Source organism: Vidua macroura, chromosome 10, assembly GCF_024509145.1.
Source record: "Vidua macroura isolate BioBank_ID:100142 chromosome 10, ASM2450914v1, whole genome shotgun sequence".
Lineage (NCBI taxonomy): Eukaryota > Metazoa > Chordata > Aves > Passeriformes > Viduidae > Vidua > Vidua macroura.
The window spans coordinates 24,879,469-24,899,930 of NC_071580.1; the positions used below are offsets into that span (position 1 = coordinate 24,879,469).

The following is a 20,462-nucleotide window of genomic DNA, read 5'->3' on the forward strand; positions in this document are numbered from 1 at the left end:
AGATGAGAAGCTGGTCTTGCAGATAGTGGTAAACCTTCCTTGGAGTTTAGAAACTTTGTAGAAAGTACCACACAAAGTGCACTAAAAAGCACATAATTAATCACCTCAGCAGCTCCTGCCCTGTACAGCCACAACTCAAGCTGTCCATTGTTGCCATATCATTTGACTGCATGAAGCCCCTTTAAATAATTTCTGATTTAAAGGCCTAAGAACGGTAATTTGATTGTCTCAAACATCTCTTAATGCCTTAAAAATAGAAAAGGACCTGCATATTTCCTTTTGCAATGTAATTGCCCTCAGGCACGAGTCACATTTTGTGTCTGACCAGTGGTTAGAAGGAAGCACATGATGCCTTACAGGGGTTTGCAGCACATCTATTATCCCAAGCAGTATTTTTGTGCCATGTTTTGGCTGTGAGGGCTTGTCTTGCAGGAGGAATGAAGCTATTTGCCATCACAATTTTTCCCTTACGCCATGAAAAATAAATGTCATTATTACATATAATGATTTCACACTTGTCTCAGAATAATGCAGAATTTTATTTAATAGAATGCAGAATTTCACAGTTAAGAGGTTTGAAAATAAAATGCTACATGGTTTCTAGCCTGCAACTTAGTATCCCAGGAATCTGCTGAAATCTCCTTTTTTGGGATGTATGCTGCCAATGGATGTTTTGCTCATATGTTTCACTGGGGCTTTTATTTTCTTGGGAAAATAACAAGACTAGCACATTGATAAATGAATTTAATTTAGTTTTCAGGTAAGGAGAGTGATGCCTGCAGTTCTGCCTTTATGGATATGGACGATAAGGGAAGAGTGTAAGACTGGTGGCATTGCAGACAACAGTCCCTGCTCCCATAATTTAATGATAAGCTGAATATCTGTAAGGGACCATGCATAGGGAGGAAACTTAAACACCTGGTTTTATGTAATATTTCTATTGAGTTTTTACTATGATAAAAACAATGTTTGGGTTTCCTTTAGGAATTAACACATTGAGGTGATGTGGCAAACAAAAACCTCTTTTGACACTGTGAGTAGCACAGAACAAACCACAATTTAGATTGTGTCAAGATTTCTATCCTGTATCCAACTTACAGAATTGTTGTCAGCTCTGCTTCAGTCTGAAACTTGGCAAAGTGTTTCTCTGCCAAGAAAGTACTTTCATCTTTTTCAACTCGAGTGTATCTGGTTTCTTAATTTCCAGGATTTTATAAGCACTTCCAAGGTATTAGTTGCTGTAATAGCAGTGTGAGTGCTGAAGTGATTTTTCTGCAGCAAAATGCTGCTGCTGAATGTCCAGTGAGCTATGCTGTATTATCTGTGTAGTTAAAGTACACTTTGTGCTAAAAAGGGCTGTAATGCTTATCACAGCAGGCGAGTCAGCTGCCCAGGGAGCTGTCCTGGGGACAGCACAGTGCAGGCTTTGCTGCAGAACCTTGCCCGTGTGTGCTAATCTGGAGCTGTGCGTTGTGTCTGCTCTTTGTGGGGCTGATCTCCGGGCCACTTGGGGCTCTGCTGCAGAGCACAGGGATGTTCCCATGAATGGAGAGGAGGATTAGACCAAAACCCCATTATCTGGCCAGGCCTTGGGAGGTGTGGAGTGACAGATCTCCTGCCCCGACTGGAGCTGCTTGCCACCCAGAGGAGTGCAAGGATGATTTAAGTCAGAGGCTTTTTGTTGGAGAGCTTCCAAAGAAAGCAGTGGGAAAGGTTTGGATTACTGTCTTCTGTGTCATTAAAAATAATCTGGAAACTGATCCCTTTCTTGCCCTGTCCATGAATTCTAGCACCCCAGTCAGTGGTTTGGGTGTATAATACTTACCATGTGCCATTTGAAATGTGTGAAATATGGAAATTGTAAGTACTATTTTTTCTTAGGCCACTCAGAAATGGTGTAATTAAAGGAGATAGTGTTTTCCTCATTTGTTTATTTCACTTTGGTTTTGGGTCATAGTGGACGTGATGTCAAATCCTCCCCTGTAAGCACTGGCTGGTGTCCATAAATGGCCAGTGTTAATGTGGAGAGAATTTATTCACACAGCATGATTCTTTTCCTTCATCTTGGGGTTGTACTTTGCAAGAAGTGCCTTTCAGCCACATATTCAAGCACTGTGAAACAAAACTTCTGTGTGTTTTCAGTTGCCTCACAGTTGAGCTGAGGGATGCTTTGGAATTGTACCCATCTGAGCTGCCTAAATGCAGTGTGAGTTCTAAAAACCACCTTACACAGCTGTGGACTGCGCTCCAGCCCTGGCCTGGAATCTGTGCAAGTCCTTGGTGGATCAGGGTCTGGCTAGTGAGAACAGATTCATCTTTTTTTTAAGAGAAACAATTACGTGTTGCCTTCATTATGCACAGGCAATACTTGGGGATCCCTTTAATCACATTACTGCTGAAAGCTGTATTACCTGTTATTGCACTGATATTGCAGATTTCATGTAACTATTGATGTTCCTGTTCAGGACAGTGTTAGTCCTGTGACCAAGATTTCAGGTGCCTGCCATTAACCTCTAGTTCTTTCTCTCCCCTGCCCCCTTTTTAGAGGCCTTTGAGTCTTTGCTTCGCTTTGCTGAAAACCGCACAAGTTCCCTGTTTGAGACAGCTTACAGACCTATGGCAAAAGAAGCAGCAGAGCCTGTTAAGGAGCTTTTTACAGACATCTCTCTCTACATTCTGGGCGCAGAGACCACAGTGGAAAGTGCAGTTCTGCGGTTCTTTGACAGTCTCTTTCCTCTGGTGTACAGCCGGCTAATAAACCCAGGAATTACAGATCTGTCAGAGGACTATACAGAGTGTCTGCGGCTTACAAGGCAAGACATAAATCCTTTTGGACACTATTCTAAAAACATGGTTACAGAGCTGTCAAAATCTCTTTGGGCCAGCAGGATGCTGAGCCAGGCCCTGAGCCTGGGCATTGAGGTGATAAACAGCACGGAGCACGCCGCTCTGAGCAAGGAGTGCAGCAGGGCCCTGGTGAAGATGCAGTACTGCCCGCACTGCCAGGGCCTGACGCTCATCAGGCCCTGCGTGGGATATTGCCTCAATGTCATGAGGGGCTGCCTGGCCAGTGTGTCAGAGCTGGATGCACAGTGGAGGGAGTTCATCTCCACGCTGGAATATCTGACTAATGAAATGGCTGCCTCACACGAGCTGGAAATTGCCCTGTCGGGGATCTGGAGCTCCATCAACGAGGCCATCCTTCATGCACAGCTGAACGGACCACAGCTCTCTGCCACAGTAAGTGCTCCCTAATTATTTGTTACTCCTGTTCATCAATTTCCTCCTTCGGCGGATAAACATTTGAAGTTGGTGTTGTCTTTGCAGCAGTTTTTAGTCTTTAACTAGATCTGTGTCTAATAATCCATGCAGACTTTACAGACAATTCTGGTGGGGTTCAGTAGAGTCTGCTTTGAAATGAAAGGGGGGGATTTGTTTCTTTAGAAGGAACCAAGTAAAGCGGAGACCTCTGCCTTGTCTGCACAGTTCTCTAAACAAAAATTTGGGGTGTATGATACTAGATAGCAATCAAGGGTTATCCTGGTATGTAGTTGTAGCATGTGGGGACATCCCACAGGATTTGGTATAAGGGCCTAGAAAAGTGAGCTTTTAAATAAAGGCAAAGGAATTAATTGACTTTCACAATTTTACAGTCCCTTTACTTTTGTGTTGACTGAGACACCAGGAAGGTACTACAGGTCTGTAATAAGTACACCTCTCATACAGAAGGCGGGAAAAGAGCATGAAAAAGTCCAAACTTATTTGGCAGCATTTACCTAAGTAAAGGATAAAAACGCACTTGAATTTGAAACAGCTTTGTGAGTGGTGCAGATTAAGGGGAAAGAACTAGGATGGTAGAACTGTCACATAAATAATAATAGCAGCATATGACTGGCAGGTGTTCTCTCAAGGGGTTGGAGATTAGGGTAGAAATTACTGCAATGACTGATGATGCAGCTGACTACGTCTGTATAAAGTTAATACAACTGTCAATGGAAAAATATGTAGCAGTGTGGCTTTAAGTAGGGTATAAAGACTAATCTAAAAAATGCAGGTAGATCTGCCTGTCTTTAAAGTAAAGGAATTCTTGGAGAGAACAGAGATGGAAATGCACAAATTTAAATATATAATTTCTGTGTAGAACTTTGCTCACCACATTGTGTAAGAGAGAAGGTAGTCTAGAGGTTCCACAGAAAGAAGCTGTGGCAGAGTCTATTCTAAACAAAGGAAGGTTTTTTAATAGGAGAAGAATGCTTCTGTGTTTGCAGCCTTCCAAAATCCCTAATATTGCAGCTCCCTTCACTGTAGAACACCTGACAGAGCCATACCTAGAGTCAGTATAATACATAAATTATAAAAAACCCAACCACTTGTTGTAATCTGATAGAATTTCACTTGGTGTTTTAATTAAAACTCAGTTCATAATGCCTCAGTTTTCCTTTCCTTTTTATGAATGGCAAACTTACTAGTTTATCTGAAAGTCAAAGATGAACATGGAAAAACCTCTAAGAAATTTGTCCAGGTTCTTGAGTAGGATGGTGGGCACTGGAGCCTGCATGTGCTGCGGGTCTGCATTGTGCTGAAGTCTGGTTGGTGGTGTCACAATGTTGCCCATGGAAGAGTGTTAAACTTAGAACATACCATGTAAAATGTTCCTGCATCTGCCCCTATTTTCACCCATAAGTTGTTTTAAATGAGTCTGAAAGGGAACCAGAAATCAAAGTACACTATTACTATATATTGGTTTTATCTGACTATAAATGAATACCTCTAAAACCATTGTAGAGCTTCATTGCTGATTTCATGGACAGAATACTAAAACATAACTCTGCACTGCCTTTATCAGCCTCATAATTAACATGCTCTTGCTTAGCTTACTGAGGGGTAAAATTCATGATCCAGGTGAATATTGGATAATTATGGATGAACTCAATGAGTGTATTGCTTTTAGGTGATTTGGAAGTAGAATTCTCTCTGAGGTGTCTTTCAGGCTCTGGATTCTCTTTAAAGATTATTCAAATAATTTTATTTGGGGCCTTCTTAGTTCCCTAGCAATACCTTTAAGCATTTGCCTTCTTCCATTTGGAACAAGTTCAGAAAATGCTGTTGTGTTTGAAATTCCATTAATTCTTTTTTCCCTGAAGTTATCTTTGCTTTCTGTCACTGGCAGAACCTCCATGTGCAGAAGAAGGTGGTGTTGTGTGTTGTTCTAGGGGCTGCTCAGTAGGATGGCAAAGGACGTTTGAAAATAAAAGCTATGCTTCGGCGTGTATTACCCTCGATCCCTTCAGTTGCCTGCAGAGTAAGATGATATTTAGAAGACAGAGCATGTTTCACTATTTGAACAAGCATTCCTCTGATCCTGGTTTAAAATTTTCCTGATTAGTTACAGAGGATAACCATTATTTAGAAAATTGAGCCTAATTAAGCTTTATTTTCTCCTCTGAAGAAGTGGAAGGGAGTTCAATGCTCAGGTTCAGGATTTCCTGCTGGAGATGGCTTCTGGGAATCCAGGCTGTGATTCTCAATTACACTGGGGCCATTTGATTTGTACCCAGTGTTTTACTGTTGGTTTTACTTACGGGATTCTTTATTTTCCTCAGAAAAGATATGTTCTCTTTTCCTTCCCTAAGTGTTTGGAGACCTTTTTTTGCTTGTGAACTTTACTCTCCAGCTTCTGCAAAAGTGGAAATGTTCAGCTCAGGTAGTTTCTATTACAAATGCAGTAATTGGTTTCATTTGATTATAATGGAAAACTCATTCAGAAAAGCAGAGCATTCCTAGTAATCTTCATTTATCCCGAGGCAGCCTTAATTAATGTGCCTGCCCTTTTAGGAAACATTTTACATTTTTAATAGACAATATGGCTAAAAATTAGGGTTCTTTTTTTCTCTTGTTGCCTGCCTGGATGATAATGAATAATGGAAAGTTAGATTATGTTTTCTTTAAAATGGGGAAGGGCTGAAATAAACCAATAAACTACTTAGGATACTTTGCTCAAATGAGGTGCAGTCAATTGATATTAAATCTAAACCTAAAAATCCTATTTGTATGAGGCACACATAACTTCAGGAGAGTGGCCTCTACTGATCCTGTCCATTACAGCCAAGAGAATTGCCTGATTTGCTGGGATAGCAAGTGTGAAAGGTCACCTTTAAGATATTGGTAATCTCTCCTCAGATTGCTGGGGATGTGCCATGCCATTTGTTCAATGATGCTGGCTTGCATCCAGCTTACTTAGCCTAATGCAGGCCAGCCTGGGTCTGCAGCACCAGCAATCATCATCATTGCTTTCATCTGCTCAATCTAATTGTCCTTCCTCCTGCTAGGAGCCCTGGCTGCCTCCTGGTGCCAGCTACACACACCCACTCGGTTTACCTGTCCTTAGCATTTTCCTCTTTATTTCTTTTTCTGCCTTTGTGTTTTAAAGCTGTTCCCCTTTTTCATGTGCTCAGTTACTGTATTGCTGTACAAACTCTGTACTTATGCATCGTTCCTGACGTTAATTTTATTTTTTATTCAGAGTGAAAATAAACGACTCTCAGCTGTAATACAGAGAGGAGCAGGAGGCGAGGCAGTTCTGAAGTTCTGTGGTGCTGGCACTTGAGGCAGGCGTGTCAGCAGGTGGGGTAACATGCACTGCCCACGCTCCTGGAGCCAAATCCCACTGAGCTGTTCCCATGGCTCACGTAGGGCCAGCGGGGACGTGCAGTCCTGCTCCAGCAGGCTGCGTGTGGGGATGGGTGCTGGAAACAGAATGAAGATTTCTGTTGGATCAGAAATGGCTGGAATCTGACCGGTTCCCCCAACTCCAGGTCTGAGTGCTTCACTTTGGGCCTTCAGTGAGGCCCCCACAGTGGCACTGCTGCTTCTGCCAGGCACCTGTGATCTGGGGGATGGGTTTCCTGCTGGACCAGCGGGCACTTGTGAGTTGCTGCCTGCCCAGGCGCAGATTTCCTTTAGCTGTGCCAGTTCATGGTTCCAGAGGTTTCCCCCTCTTGTCTCTGGAGCAGAATCCCTTCGCCTGCCTGCCCACACGGTGGGAAATGCAAAGGGATGTGTGCTAGCAGAATATTTGGAATGTGGGAAGGCATGTGTTTCTCTGTGTTCTTGCAGCAAGGAGCTCATAAGCATAAAGTATTTATCTTCTTGCTAATGTTATAATGGCTGAGAAAGCATTAAATGAGGAGAATGTAAAAAAGCCACAGACCTGGTGTTTTTACAGTGGATAACCGTTAGGCAACAGCAAAGTCCAGCATATTGTGTTTTGTGATTTTAGGAGTAATAAAAGCAAAAGCTAATAAAAGGCTTGATAGAGATTATAAAACCGAGATATGATCAGAGATTAAGCACTAGGAGAAAGCAGAAAGATGTGCCTGGAGGCAGTTAATTTCTTGGAGACAAGCTCACCAATTAATGTGATAACAGTGATATTAAAAAGTGATAGAAGAATAAACTTTGGGAAGAGGAGCAGATAGAGGCAGGAAAAACACAGAAAGGGAGGGATGTTTAAGATGCAAGATTCATGGAATTGCAGGAGTGTCAGGAAGCACAGAGATAGCGATTGTGATCAAAATCAATGACAACCTTTCTATGAATTGTGAAGACATCAAGGAGAAAGATGGGTAATATTGAGAAAAGATCCACTAAATACCATTTGTATTTTAAAGGGTCTAGTTTCAGGTTGTAATGAAGGAGACTCTCTGATGCCTATTTTTGGCAGATTATTTGAGTGTTGTTTCTTAAAAGTTCACGTGGCTCAGAAGAAATGCAAGAAAGGCATGAGAAGGTGAAATCTAGCAAGGTCTGATGTCCTTGCTGACAAAGAAAATCCAGACAAAGGAGTTGGGCTTTCCATGCCTGTCCAGCCACTTCTGCTGTGGCCCTTTGCAGTTGGGGATGTCACTGGGACCTGGGAGACAAATTACACAGAATTAACAGCAAATTAGAGTTTAGGGGAGTAAAAAAAAAAAAAAAAACCAAAAAAAAAACCCCACAAAAACAAAACAAAACAAAACAAAAAAAATAAACCCAAACAGAAAATACATGTAGATAGATGGTTGTTCTTGGTGGCTGGTTGATCAATCTCCTCCCATCAGTGGGTTTAAATGTTGCATTTAACCAAAACAGATGATCCCTGCTGAGAAGCAGCTATAGGACCTTTGCATTGAGCAAGCAAACTATGTAGATATCTTCTAGATTCAGTTTAAGGATAGAAGGGGGCATCTGCCTGTGGAAAAGCATACTTGGGGTATCCTGGAATGCCTGTGTTAGTTACTGCAGTGGCCTTGAGCCAGAACTTACAGGGGAGGGACCTTTGGGGAAAACAAACATAAAATATTACTATAAATTTTCTGGTAAAAATAAAACAGTGTCTGGAAGGCTTACAGAAAATAACTCAAGTGTCTTAAATTATGAGGAATGCTGAAATAAACAAAAAAGACCCAAGATCTGTTAAATGGTCACCTTTAGGGAAAGAAAAGCTTAGAGAAAAGAGTGCCAAATTTGCAGCAGCGGGAGGTTGATGCACAGTAACCTTACAAATTTGAAAAGGAAGTGGCAGTACTATGAACAAAATAACTTTGTGCTGAGTGAGTTCAGAGCAACAAAGAGTTTCTGCCAGCCAGTAATGAACTACTTGATTAATGACATTGAATGGTATCATAAAACACTCCTGGAGACTTTGGAGAACACTCAGGGCTGAACTCAGGTGCTTCCTTCCTGCAAGTTTTCAAATTCAAATGATCAACACCAGCTGTCAATAAGTATAAAAACTGTACTTAGCAGAGGTTAAAGCAGTATATTGAATTCCTTGTGGTTAGATTGCAGAAAACAACCGTAAAAAAGGACAGGAAAGTTATGTTACTTAAATGACATTTTGCTTTTTCTAAGCACTTAGCAGGAAACCTCCCCTGAAAACAGAAACTGGAGGAGCCCTCACCTGTGTTGGGGTTTCTGTTAAAGTTCTCCAAGCAGCCCTGCACTTCTTGCAGTCCTTTCATATTTGGTTCTCATGAACTCAGGTTATGTGAATGTACATCAGGTTCAAATCCTTTGTGAATCCCGGGGCAGGAGGAGACCTTTTGAAAAACAGGGGAATTGCCCCAAGGGCACACCCTGCAATGACCTGTTCCTGTGGGAAGGGGAAGAGGGTGGCTTTCACCATGGTGAAAAACATGCAAAAACAAGTCAGCATTAAATTTTTGGTTTATTTCTTTTGGGCTTTATACTCATTAAGATACTGTTTTCATCTTATGGTCAGTCATGGGTGAATTTTTAAAAAGCAGTGGAGCTATATGTCTGGAATCAACTGAATTTCATGGAGTGTAAGCATCTGATTCTTGTAGTCAGCTTTGTAAGTCTTGCCACGTGCAATTTGCTTGATTTAAAAGCATTTTGACACTTAAGTACTGTAGAAGTATTTCTGGAAATAATAATCTAAATTGTTTAATGCATTTGCCATATTTCCATCTGTTACAGAAGTCCTCTGGAGAATTAGATCTCATGTAGCCTTGAACAGCTCCCTGGGGGGTTACAAGGAGCTTTCTGGCCCCTGTTGGGAAATGACAGTTCTCTTCCATGCAGGTGTTTGACACCACAGAGTAGCCTGATTTCCTGGTGGTAAGGATCATCTCATCTGTAATGGTGGAACTGCTTGAAATGAAGTATTTATGTCAAAATGGAGTAGGTTAAATTGAAATACATATTTCCAAAAATCTATTATCAAGTGGAGCAGGAATAAAGAAGCACGACGTAATTACAATTGCATTAGTTCTGAGAATATTTGCTGGGTGTTATCCAGCTGTCATGTTGTTTGACTAAACATGTGGCTAAGAATTTGATTTGACATAAATTGTGCAACCTTCAGTTGCTCTTGCAGGAGTGATGATGCATTTGCATGGATGTGTCTCTTCATCCCCAAAGGCTTCCTTCACAAGGCCCATCTTGCCTCCCAACTGGCTGCTGACTTGCTGATAGTGCTTAAGCACACTGTTAATGACTCATTAGTCTGTAGTAAGACAAAAAGCTATTTTCTGCCTGCTGGAGCAGTATTCTACTTTTCATTCCCTAAATCTTGGATTTTGTGTAAGTATGTAACCTAAAAGGCTTATGTTAAACATTGATATCAGTGGAATTGATGGATGTAGCTTTTAACCTGCTTTTGGTCTGTGACCAGCTTTATCTGTGATTAATAATTTGTGGTTAAGGTTTTGGGACTATTTGTGTTTTTGTGACTGTTTTTCCTGTTTACAATCAAAGTACATTTATTTGGCTTAATTTTATTGCCAAAGTGTTTTTGAAAATGTGTCAGGTATTTGTGTGTGTTTTTGGGGTCCCAGAAATGCTGTTAGGTGAGTGTTTTCTGGAGATGTGAATGCATGCTGCTTCAAACCAGATGAAACTGTGCATAATTTGGGTAGTTCTCCATTGCATGTGCTAGTGAATGCTGTAGGGCCAGATGTAGAGAGTAAGGACAGCAGGTTAATGATAAGTAGAAAGAAATAGTAGCCTGCTTTCAGAGCAAGAGGCCTAAACAGTGCTGTAAAAAATGCATTTTTAAAAAAGAGACTTCACTTTGTATTATGGATACTACCTGTATTTAGGTAAAATAATTCAGTGGCAATAAATCCCTGAACTTTACATTTTTTACTTCATTGTTGTTTTCTTTAGGCTTAAAAACAATGATACCTCGTTGATGCTACTTCTTAATACATCCTTAAAAGTGCATGGCTGATGGAGCAAGTGTCCCTGACCACTGCAGGGCTGCTCAGCCTGTCCCTCTGTGATGTTCAGTGCTGTCAAGACCAACACAAGCATCCACAAGCACTTGTGCACACACTGATAGTCACAGCCCACTGCTTTTCTTCACACCTTCCAAGCTGTGTCTTTTTTAATGTGGGTAACCAGTTCAGCTCTGAAAGTGGCAGCAGCAATTTTTATTTAATAAGAATGAGCTCATGAGTTCTGCTGTGGACTTGGGTTTAATTTTTCTCAGGGTTGTGTATTGATGTGATATGGCCACTTTTTCTCAAAACAGCTGCTTTGCTTCACTTTGTTTAACAAACCCAGGCTCTGGAATTTTTCAGCACCACCTTATGGTTCCTGGAGAATTAGATCCTGGGAACTCTAGCAGCAAGTACAATTAAAAGTAAACCCCAGAGTCATCAGCTGTTATAAAAATGGTAAGAATGGTGCTCATTCCCCCCGCCCCCCCCCCCAAAGCTGAAAATGCTCAAGGATACCTCCATGGAAATGCGAGTGTCCTGTTTGACTTTAGCTTGGTGCTGTAGGAGAGGAGGATGTGCCCAAGGCAGGATATGAGCTCCAGAACACAAGGCCTGTCAGAGCCATAATCATAAAGCTGCCAAGAGAGCAGAGCTGTAATTTCCCAGAGCCAGGGCTGTCACTGAGCACTCTCTATCTTCCCTGGAATATGAGCCTGGTGTCAGCACTTCACCATTATTAGAGTTGAAAGATGAAGGACGTAAATATGGTAAGAGTCCAGGATTTTGCTTGAAGCACAGCACTGAGCAAGGCAATCAATGGGTGGGATAATATTTATGGAAATGATGATACTCAGGATGACAGATGATGTGCTCAGTGTTTCAACGAGAGTTGTGTACACGTTATTCGTTGTTTCTACTTCTTACTTTTTTATTCTATGCACTTACTGTAAGCCTCCCCAGATTATGGAAGTCATCTGCTGAAATTGAATGTTATTTTCTATTATGAAATCAATTTAAACTACAAAAGAGAAATTAGATGTGCAGGTTCTTTTTACGAAGCTGACTTTCTGTATTGTGGTTTGTTAAATATGATGGATTTTGTAGCTGCAATGCTTAAGGATTTTGGCACTTATGTTTGTTGTGGTTAATTTTTAGTCTTATAAATTAACAAGGCATGGAACAATGAAGTTGGAGTGTTGCTGGGTTGGGGTCCAGTCCCTGGTAAAAAAATGCAGCTTGAGCATATTGGCAGCGAGGCTGCTTGTTATTCATTGTGAGGCGTCTGGCTATGGGAGTGTTAGATGTTTGACAGCATTGAATAGATTCCAGTCAGCCATACAAACTACCTCCACTGGAGTGGAAAGGACCATAAAATTGTTTTAGCAACAGCTAATTCTCCTGAGTCTTTTAAGGCTTTTCCCCCCTTATTTTTTCTTTAACCATTTGGTTGCCAGTAGAGGATTTGCCAATTCAAACAATAAATGTTCCCAGATGGATTTAATTTTTAAGATCGTTCAGAAAGCTTTTAATTGATTTTGCATTTAGCATAGTTTAGATTTTCAGGGAAAAATGACCAAAAACCCCAAACAAACACCAGCCATCTGAATTGTACCTTGAACCGTGTTACATTTTGTTGAATATAAAAACTGAACTGTAAAGTAACTTAGCACTGTTTTTTCTATCAGTAACTTCCAGTCCTGTTTTTATCAGCGAGGCCTGTGGGGGCTAATCTGTTAACTTGTAGGTCTTCATTTCGTGTCCCCGCTCACCTTTTAGGGGCTGCAGTGCCAAACAATCTTAGTGCTGCAGGTTTTTTTACAAACAGGTTGGGGTATTGTCTGTTCAATTTCCAGCTGAAATTCTGCGATAATTCTTCTTTACTTTGAATTCCTTTGACTTTTTTTTTTTTTTTTGCTCCTAAGTAGCTTTTGGTGCACCCTTAGAAAGGCCACGCCTCTCTAGGCTTCAAGTATTTAAAAGGAAATGCCGGTCTTCTCTAAATGCAGGTATAAGAAGTCAAATAACTACCATTTATAATTCCATTTTCCCTTATATAAACTGTGCCCACTTCTCTGGTTTATATAGACATAGGTGGACTGGAGGAAAACTCAGTGGTAGTTTTGTATAGATGAACTAGAAGAGTAAAAAAAGTAAAGCTGTGGACATTAGTCTGTGAATTCAGTGTGTGAAAGAAAATAAAAATGTGTTCTCACCTGTCATATTTCATGTGACCAGTGCTAGCTGCCCCCCATTGTGCCACAGTTCAGGCATGAGCTGGAGCCAGGTCTGGAGACATGGGGACAGCAGCTTTGGGATGTACCACGGCAAGATGGAGAGTGAGGAGGTCCTCATCTTACAGCATCCCTGAAGGCACTTACAGGAACCTGGGGATAACGTTCAGTTTTTCCATTTGTTTTGAGTTCAAGGCTTCAACATGCTGACAGTAGATGGGCCAGGGGATTGGAGTGAAAAGCCACTTGGCTCTGTTGCCACCTTCTGTCCCAAAAGAGTCTGCCTCTTGTGAAGACCTCTGTCTTGTACACTGGGAAAAATGACATTTCATCCAGCTGAGTACAAACTTTCCTTTTCCTCTCCTGTTTCCCAGTAAATCATTCAGTTAGGTTAACATTAATTGGAAAAATTGGGGAAAAAAATCACCATTACCAGCATTTGGTGTTACAGTAGAAATGCTGTAATGCTTCCTAGCTCTGCTAGGGAGGGCAGCAGCATCAGCACATGGTGCTGAAATGGTCAGATTGTGAATGAACCTGGGGCACAGCTTGGAAACAGGAGCCTGGTGGCTCATGGGGTGTGTGCCCTTCTGTGGCAGATGAGGTGAAAGGCCCTGGTGATTTTGTTGTGCTTTTCCAGTAGTGAAGCTTTATTTTACTCTTCTAGTCCACCTATACAAAACCTCCACCGAGTTTTCCTCTAGTCCACCTATGTCTATATAAACCAGAGAAGTGGGCACAGTTTATATAAGGGAAAATGGAATTATAAATGGTAGTTATTTGACTTCTTATACCTGCATTTAGAGAAGACCTGCATTTCCTTTTAAATACTTGAATCCTAGAGAGAGATGTGGCCTTTCTAAGGCTGCACAAATGCTTCTGGCAGCAGACAAATGTTTTCTGCAGCCAAGTGTCTGCCCTGACCAGCTCAAGGGGACTCTGCTCAGAAAAAAAATTGCCATTTATGTAGAAAAATACACAAATTTTGTTGTCTGTGACATCAAGCATGTGTTGGCTGATATGTCACTAACTGGAGATGGTATAAAATACCTGATTTTTCAAGTCAGGACAGAGCTTGAACATTGTGACAGCTGTGTTAGACCTGAATTACTGGAAGTCACTGACACAACTTCCAAAACTGTTTTTTTACAATGCTGAGAGCCTCTGTCTCCTTACCTGAAGTGTGTATTGGTGCCTCTAATCTGTTTCTTTGCAAACCTGCTCTGCTCTGAGCTGTCCCCTGTAGTTGTTTTCTGGGAGATCAGAAAACATTTTTAATCCTCTCTAATGAAATTGTGTTGCTTCTATTACAGACCCATAGCTCATGAGCTTGTGAGCCTTGGCAACACGTGAATCCTCATTTTCCCAGAGGTGGGCCTCATTGTTGCAGAGCTCTCTAGAAGGCATTTACTACAGGAAATATTAATAAGGAATGGAGGATAGGGGAAAGAGAAAAAAATACAATAATTTCTAGACTGTCTCTTTCAAGCATTCAAGTCTGTGCTCTGTTCTCTGGAGCTGGAGTGGATCAGGAGTGCAGTTTGAAAGATGAGCACAGGGCCCTGGTGTGCTGGACTAGCAGGAGCAGCAGGAAATTGGATGTACAGGAAGAGGATTGAGGGGCAGATGGAAGAGAACATTGGGCATTTCTGCCCATCACTGTGTCCTTACAGGAGGATCCTTGTTTGCTCCCATGGTATCACAGTGGAAATACTCAAAGATGTGAACTATTGTAAAATGTAGGTGAACTTAATGGGAAGAAATGTTTGACTCTATTTTAGAAGGTTGAATGATTTCTTTATTATAACTATGTTATAATACATTAATATATTATATAAAGGAAGATACTAAAATTACATACTTACTTTCTTTAACTATCATCTCTAACTACTAACAACTTGTGATTTTGTTCTCGAGAGTTTAGACACAGGTGGATCTGACTGGCCATCAGGCTCAAACAGTTCTCACCAGAATCCAATGAAGCAATCACCCCAGGTAAACAATTCTCTAAGCGCATTTTACATGAGAAAAACAAGGAGCAGAAATAGAAATAGTTTTCTCTTTCTTTTTCTTTGTCTACCTTTATGAAAAATCTTGAGAGAGAGAAAAATATGTTACCACAGTGCACATATTTGTTTGAAAGGTCCATTGGCTCTTTTTAGGGAGATGTCCATGCTTTGTCCCTTGTTTTCTTTCTTTGTCAATACTTTCTGTTAAAAACTTCACTTAGTTTGTTTTGACTCACTGCTGTACTTGATGTATAGAGTTTACCCTTGGTTATGTGCTCTCTATATTGTAATTACATGCTTTTCCCACTTTTTTTTAGTGAGTGAGTATGACACAGATGGGAATTTTTGGGAGAAAAGGCTCAGGCTCAAGGAACACATCTATTAGGGAACAGAAGATTGCATGAAGAAGTTAAGGCAAATTCTCAGGAATTGTACATCATGTCTGGGAAGGAATTGTACATCATGTCTTTATTCGTGACAAGAATTTTTCATTTATGTTTCTGAACTGCTGGACATTGGCAGAAGGGGAGAGAAGCACACACAAAGAACTGAAACAGTGATTTGAGGTAACAGAGAAAAATTACACTATTCATAGTTAGAATGAGACAGGCAGTGGTTTTGGGAGAATCTTGTTTGTGTGGAAAGAAAAAAGGGCTCACCCAGGAGAAAGAGATGTAGAAGAATATGGAGGCAAAGCAGTGGGAAAGGAATGTAGGAAATTGAGGTACAAGACATGGAAAAGAGCTAGAAAAACAATTATGGACACCCCCACACCCCCCTGTATTTGAAGAGTCTGGAATGCTGGTGAGGACCTATCAACATCAATATTGTCTGTCTGCCCCTTAGACTGTCCTGCTTGGCTAATCCTACCATTTCAAGCTGATTTTAGCCATATTTTGCCTATGCTGGAGGGGGCTTGGCTGGACTAATCTGTGTGTGAGTTCTCCAGAGCACTCAGCCTGACCTTCTCAGGTGTTTGCTTCCCTGCTGCTGATACCTGGGGAGGGACAGGAGTGTGTCCCCCTCTTTCACACCCACATAGCAGCACATCTTCAGGGCTTTTGTTCAGTTTCTTTTGCTCCTCTCCATTTAATTGGTCCTATGGGTTTTACAAAAAAAGGCACTTTGTGTTTTGTTGGGCTTTTTGTGAGGTATGTGATGCATTCCCCTGCAAGCTTTAATCATTAAGTATAATCTGTACTTCTCCTTGTCTAAGCTTGCCCAGGATATGCTCTCTGCTGTGGGCTTCATCCCTGATGGAATGATTAAGTCAGCTTCTTGCAGGATTTGAGCTGCTCCACTGGAAGACTCTGTATTTTGATATGAGCTTAATTCTTCATGATGATTAGTTGAAGTGACATTTGTCATGATCTGACAGTAAAAAAGAATGGCTTGTTCATTATAGTTAACTATGAAAATGTGTAATCAGTCCATGGTTCTATTTTGATACTACATGTAGTGACCCAGGATTTCCAATTCATAAGAGATGATACACTTTAAAAAGTCTTTTCATGTTTCTCCCAGTGCATGTGAACCCATGAAAATGTTTCATCACTTCTTTACAGTACTCTGTAGTGTAAATACTGTCTTTTGACATCAGACTCCAAAGATGTGTTCTTTGTCCCATCATTACTTTGTGCACTAATGGGTGAGTGAGACTTAAAATACTAGCTTGTCATTGCAAGGGCTGAGTGGTTCCAGTTTTCCTTGTGTACATTGTCTGTTTGTAAAATGCTTTGTGAAAGGTTAGGGACAGAACAAGAAAGTCTGTGCCTCACTGGTTTGCTGCCAAAGACTTCATGGCCGCTTTTGCTTTGGAACATCTGAATTTTCTTTAGCCGAGCCATAAGTCTGTAAATTCTTCTCCATTTTTGCTCTATTTTTTTCTCCCCACATTTCTTAAATTTCTGAGGGAAATTTCTCCAAGGAAGTACACTTACTCAAACAGCAGAAGGGAAACAAAGATTTTAAAATCTGCTTGGATTTTGTAGCCTTCAAATCTGTGTGGCCTTGCAGGGTTTGAGGGACAGAGCTCAGTCCTGCCCTGTTCCCCACCTGACTCTCTTCAGCCTTGTCCCACCCAGCCATTGCTACCACCTGGGGAAGGTGTTACAGAGATGAATTTCCCACAAAGTTCCTGAACCCAAACTATCTCTTGCTTTAGTTTTGGAAGCTGATTATCTTTGGGTATAAAAGTTTAGGGTTATTTTAGGGTCATTTCTCACCAACACATTGGTCATGATTAGGAAAATAATCTCTCTTTTTGAGTGATTTGAGTGGTTTTGCTTGAGTGTTTGCTTCTGAAGTCTTTTTCCAAGTACTCCCTTGTTTCCCTTTCTCTTTCATCTAAGAGTTTTATATTTTTAAAATATACAGAGAAAAATTAGGTACTGAAAGCATAAACGATCCAATGCTATGTTATTTGGACTTGACATTATTTAATTTACTTTTTCATCTGCATACTTACTCTCTATTCTTTCACAGATTGAATGGGGGAGCCCCACTTTCACTTATCCCTGTGCTGCTTTGCTTGTCCCTTGCAGAGTTAGGGACTAATAAATTGAATGTACTTCATATAGCTGCCTTTTCAGTAGAAAGTGTCTTCAACATATATGGCAATCAGGCCACTGTACTTGAGGTTAACCCCCAGCCCTCTCTGAGCTCAATCCTGAAAAATAAACAAAACTCTGGGAAAAGAGGTTTACTTGGCAGAAGAATTGAGCTAACATTATGGATATAAAAACACAGGGCTCAGTTCTGCAAGGATCTGAGCAGTCTGGCCCCAGTCCCATAAAGCACTTAAGCCCAGGCTTCGTTTTCAAGTGAGCAGGAGATTGAGTGGCAGCTGGAAAGGCTGAACTGCCAATCCCTGACCCTGCATGTGCAACAGGACTTGGGTTCCTCACTCAGCTGTGCCCCAGCCAGGGCTGCTCCTCCATGCCCAGGGGGGATGGCAGCTCCAGGTGGGATAGGTGGGATGGCAGCTCCCAGGGGGGATGACAGCTCCAGGTGACAGCACTGGGGTTCCTGGGAATGGGCACCTGGGCAGGTGTCAGGTGGTGCTGTAAGAGGCTGGTGCTTGCACGGGCTGGGCAGACCTGCAGAGCTCCCTGATCTCCCTTGTGGGAGAGGAAGGAAAAGGGGTGGAAACACTCCCTTTATACCTGACAAGGAGTTCCCACCACACAGTGAATTCCCAGCTGGGCTGTGAGGGCTTTGTGCCCAGCCTGTCCCCTTTTCCTGAGCCAGGCTCCTGCTTGCAGCCCTGTGCACAGGAGCTGTGCTGCCCAGGAGGAGCACAGGAATCAAAGGGGCTCCTCTGCAAGGGGAGAGGGAGTGAGCCCAGGGCTGCTCTGTCACTCAGCTGTCAGCCATCCTGGCATTTTCATGATGAATTAGCCTCTGTAGATGCTTTGTGGCTTGGCTTACAAAGAAATTTTTCTTCTTTACCAAATTCCCCAGTGCTACCCCTACAGTACATGAATTTACCAAGATGATTTTTTTAATACTTAGAAAATGAAATGCAGAGCATTGAATGAAAAGAGAAACCATAAACACTTATAATTTTATCATGTGCTTTTTCCTTGGTTTAAGATTGTGATAAAGCTACATTTTTGAGACATCCCCAGTGTCTGCTTAATAAGGTTTTCTAATTTAATATGCTGTTTTTGTGTGCTTTTCCTTCAGAGACCATGGGTTGGTTTTTTGGATTGCAGGGTACTTGTGTGTGTGTTTTATGATTTTATAGGCATTTATGATGTTTAGTGAGCAAGCACTAGTATTTTTTGTGTGTGTGGTGTAAGTTACAGGTACTTATTCTTTAAGAATATTGCTTTTCTGTAAAGTGAAGTGAGTACTGTGGTCATCAATCTTACTTTGCTCTCCTTAGTGTGTTTCTGTATCACTAGTGCTGACTGTTATTAGGATCTTTCTTCTTTCTGAAACTGATTTGCTGTCTGAATCTTGCTATTCTGATGGCATTGATAACTAATGGAAATCAGTCTTCTGGTCTTTAATTTTTGGACCCTGGTGTAAGTTGGTGTTACAGTATGAGATGATATTCCCTTTATTTTTGCATTGATGAGCATTCACAAAATGGAGGTGACAAAGTTAAGGCCACGCATTCCTGTGTTCTGCAAAAAGTCCTGATTGGCTTTCCAGGAAACCATCGAACTTCCTTACTTTGAACCAGCTTGGAAGTGAATTACCTAAAAGGCACCACGGCTTCAAAAGTGTTTTTTTTTTTTTTTTTTTGAGCTGGCTACTGATGGCAGAAAGTTGCAGAGAAAATGAGTGGAACAAAAGGTTAGTTCTGATTCCATAGACATGGCTGGCATTGCAAGCAGCTTCACCTCCCACTCTGCATAGCAATGAGCAGGCAGCTTGGTGAGAAAGTTCAAACTGCAGAAGATTATCCTTTCACAAATAAATTCTTTTAACAGGCCCCTGTTGAAAAGGGTAAGATTATACCTCTGAGGAGAAGTACCTCTCTGAAGAAGTGCTTACGCCACTTAGAGCTTTTGGAAACTCTTAAATCTGTTTGAGTAAAATAACAAACTTCTCTTCCTTCAATAAGATACACATTTTCTGTCAAGAACAGGCCTATTAATTGTGAATTACTTAGGGACCTAATACTCTGTAGAGTAAAAAAAATACTGAGATTTGCATAGCAAAATATTCTCTTTTTATTGCTGTGTTTTTTAGTGCCTAAAAGTTTCTTCAGCTTCCAAGCCACAGCACATTTTTATATTTCAGCTCATTTGCTTTTTATGAGTGTGCACTTGGCATTCTTTTGACACAAAGCATTGAGTTACAGTGCCATCCACATTCAAATTATGGACTGGGAATATCCAAATACAGGCTGTCCCAGTAACTTGTTCACTACTTCAGTGTAAATACAGAAGCTCTCTAAATATACTGAATATAGGCAAGATCATACTCATAGAGTTTACTAGAAGTGGAAATGTAAAAATTTTGGTTAAATGAAAGTATTTTGATCTGTTTCAAACACATCATCTAAAGGTTAAATGTGACAGTGATGATGATATGCCCAAAGTGTGTGTATTGAATTTAAGTACAAATTTGGAAATTGATGTCATGTTATTTACAACTATTAAAGTTAAATAAGGTCCCAGTTCTGCTCCAGGTAATGAATCAAGAGTGAAGTATGGTGAACCCCAGTGGTAGGAGCCATGGTGAATATGTTTTCTGGCATATTTTGGTGATGTGACATCAAACATACATATTGTTATGTGTAACAGGTCAGTTTGATGTTTATGACTCTTCTAAATTCGTTTTTGTAAAACAGGTGTTATGTCCATTTACTTGAGGTGATTGAACTTTTTTGACCGTGAAGATATTTTAAGAAAAAACAAGCCCATCATATTTAAAAATCAGAACTATTAATTTTAATTTTCTGCAGTTTTTCATCTTTTTTGTCAAGATAAACATAAAATGTTTCTAATAAAACAAGCTGATGTGATTGGTATTGCGCT

General features: G+C 40.9%; 1 protein-coding gene across 6 annotated transcripts in view; it reads left to right on the plus strand.

Moving 5' to 3' along the window:
• Positions 1-20,462, plus strand: part of LOC128811910 (glypican-5-like) — a 434,871-nt gene that overhangs the window by 153,138 nt on the left and 261,271 nt on the right. For all 6 annotated transcript variants that reach the window (XM_053985864.1, XM_053985866.1, XM_053985863.1 and 3 more), the window contains exon 3: positions 2,546-3,240. In XM_053985864.1, coding sequence (XP_053841839.1) covers positions 2,546-3,240 — 695 coding nt within the window. The remainder of the gene's footprint in view (positions 1-2,545; positions 3,241-20,462) is intronic.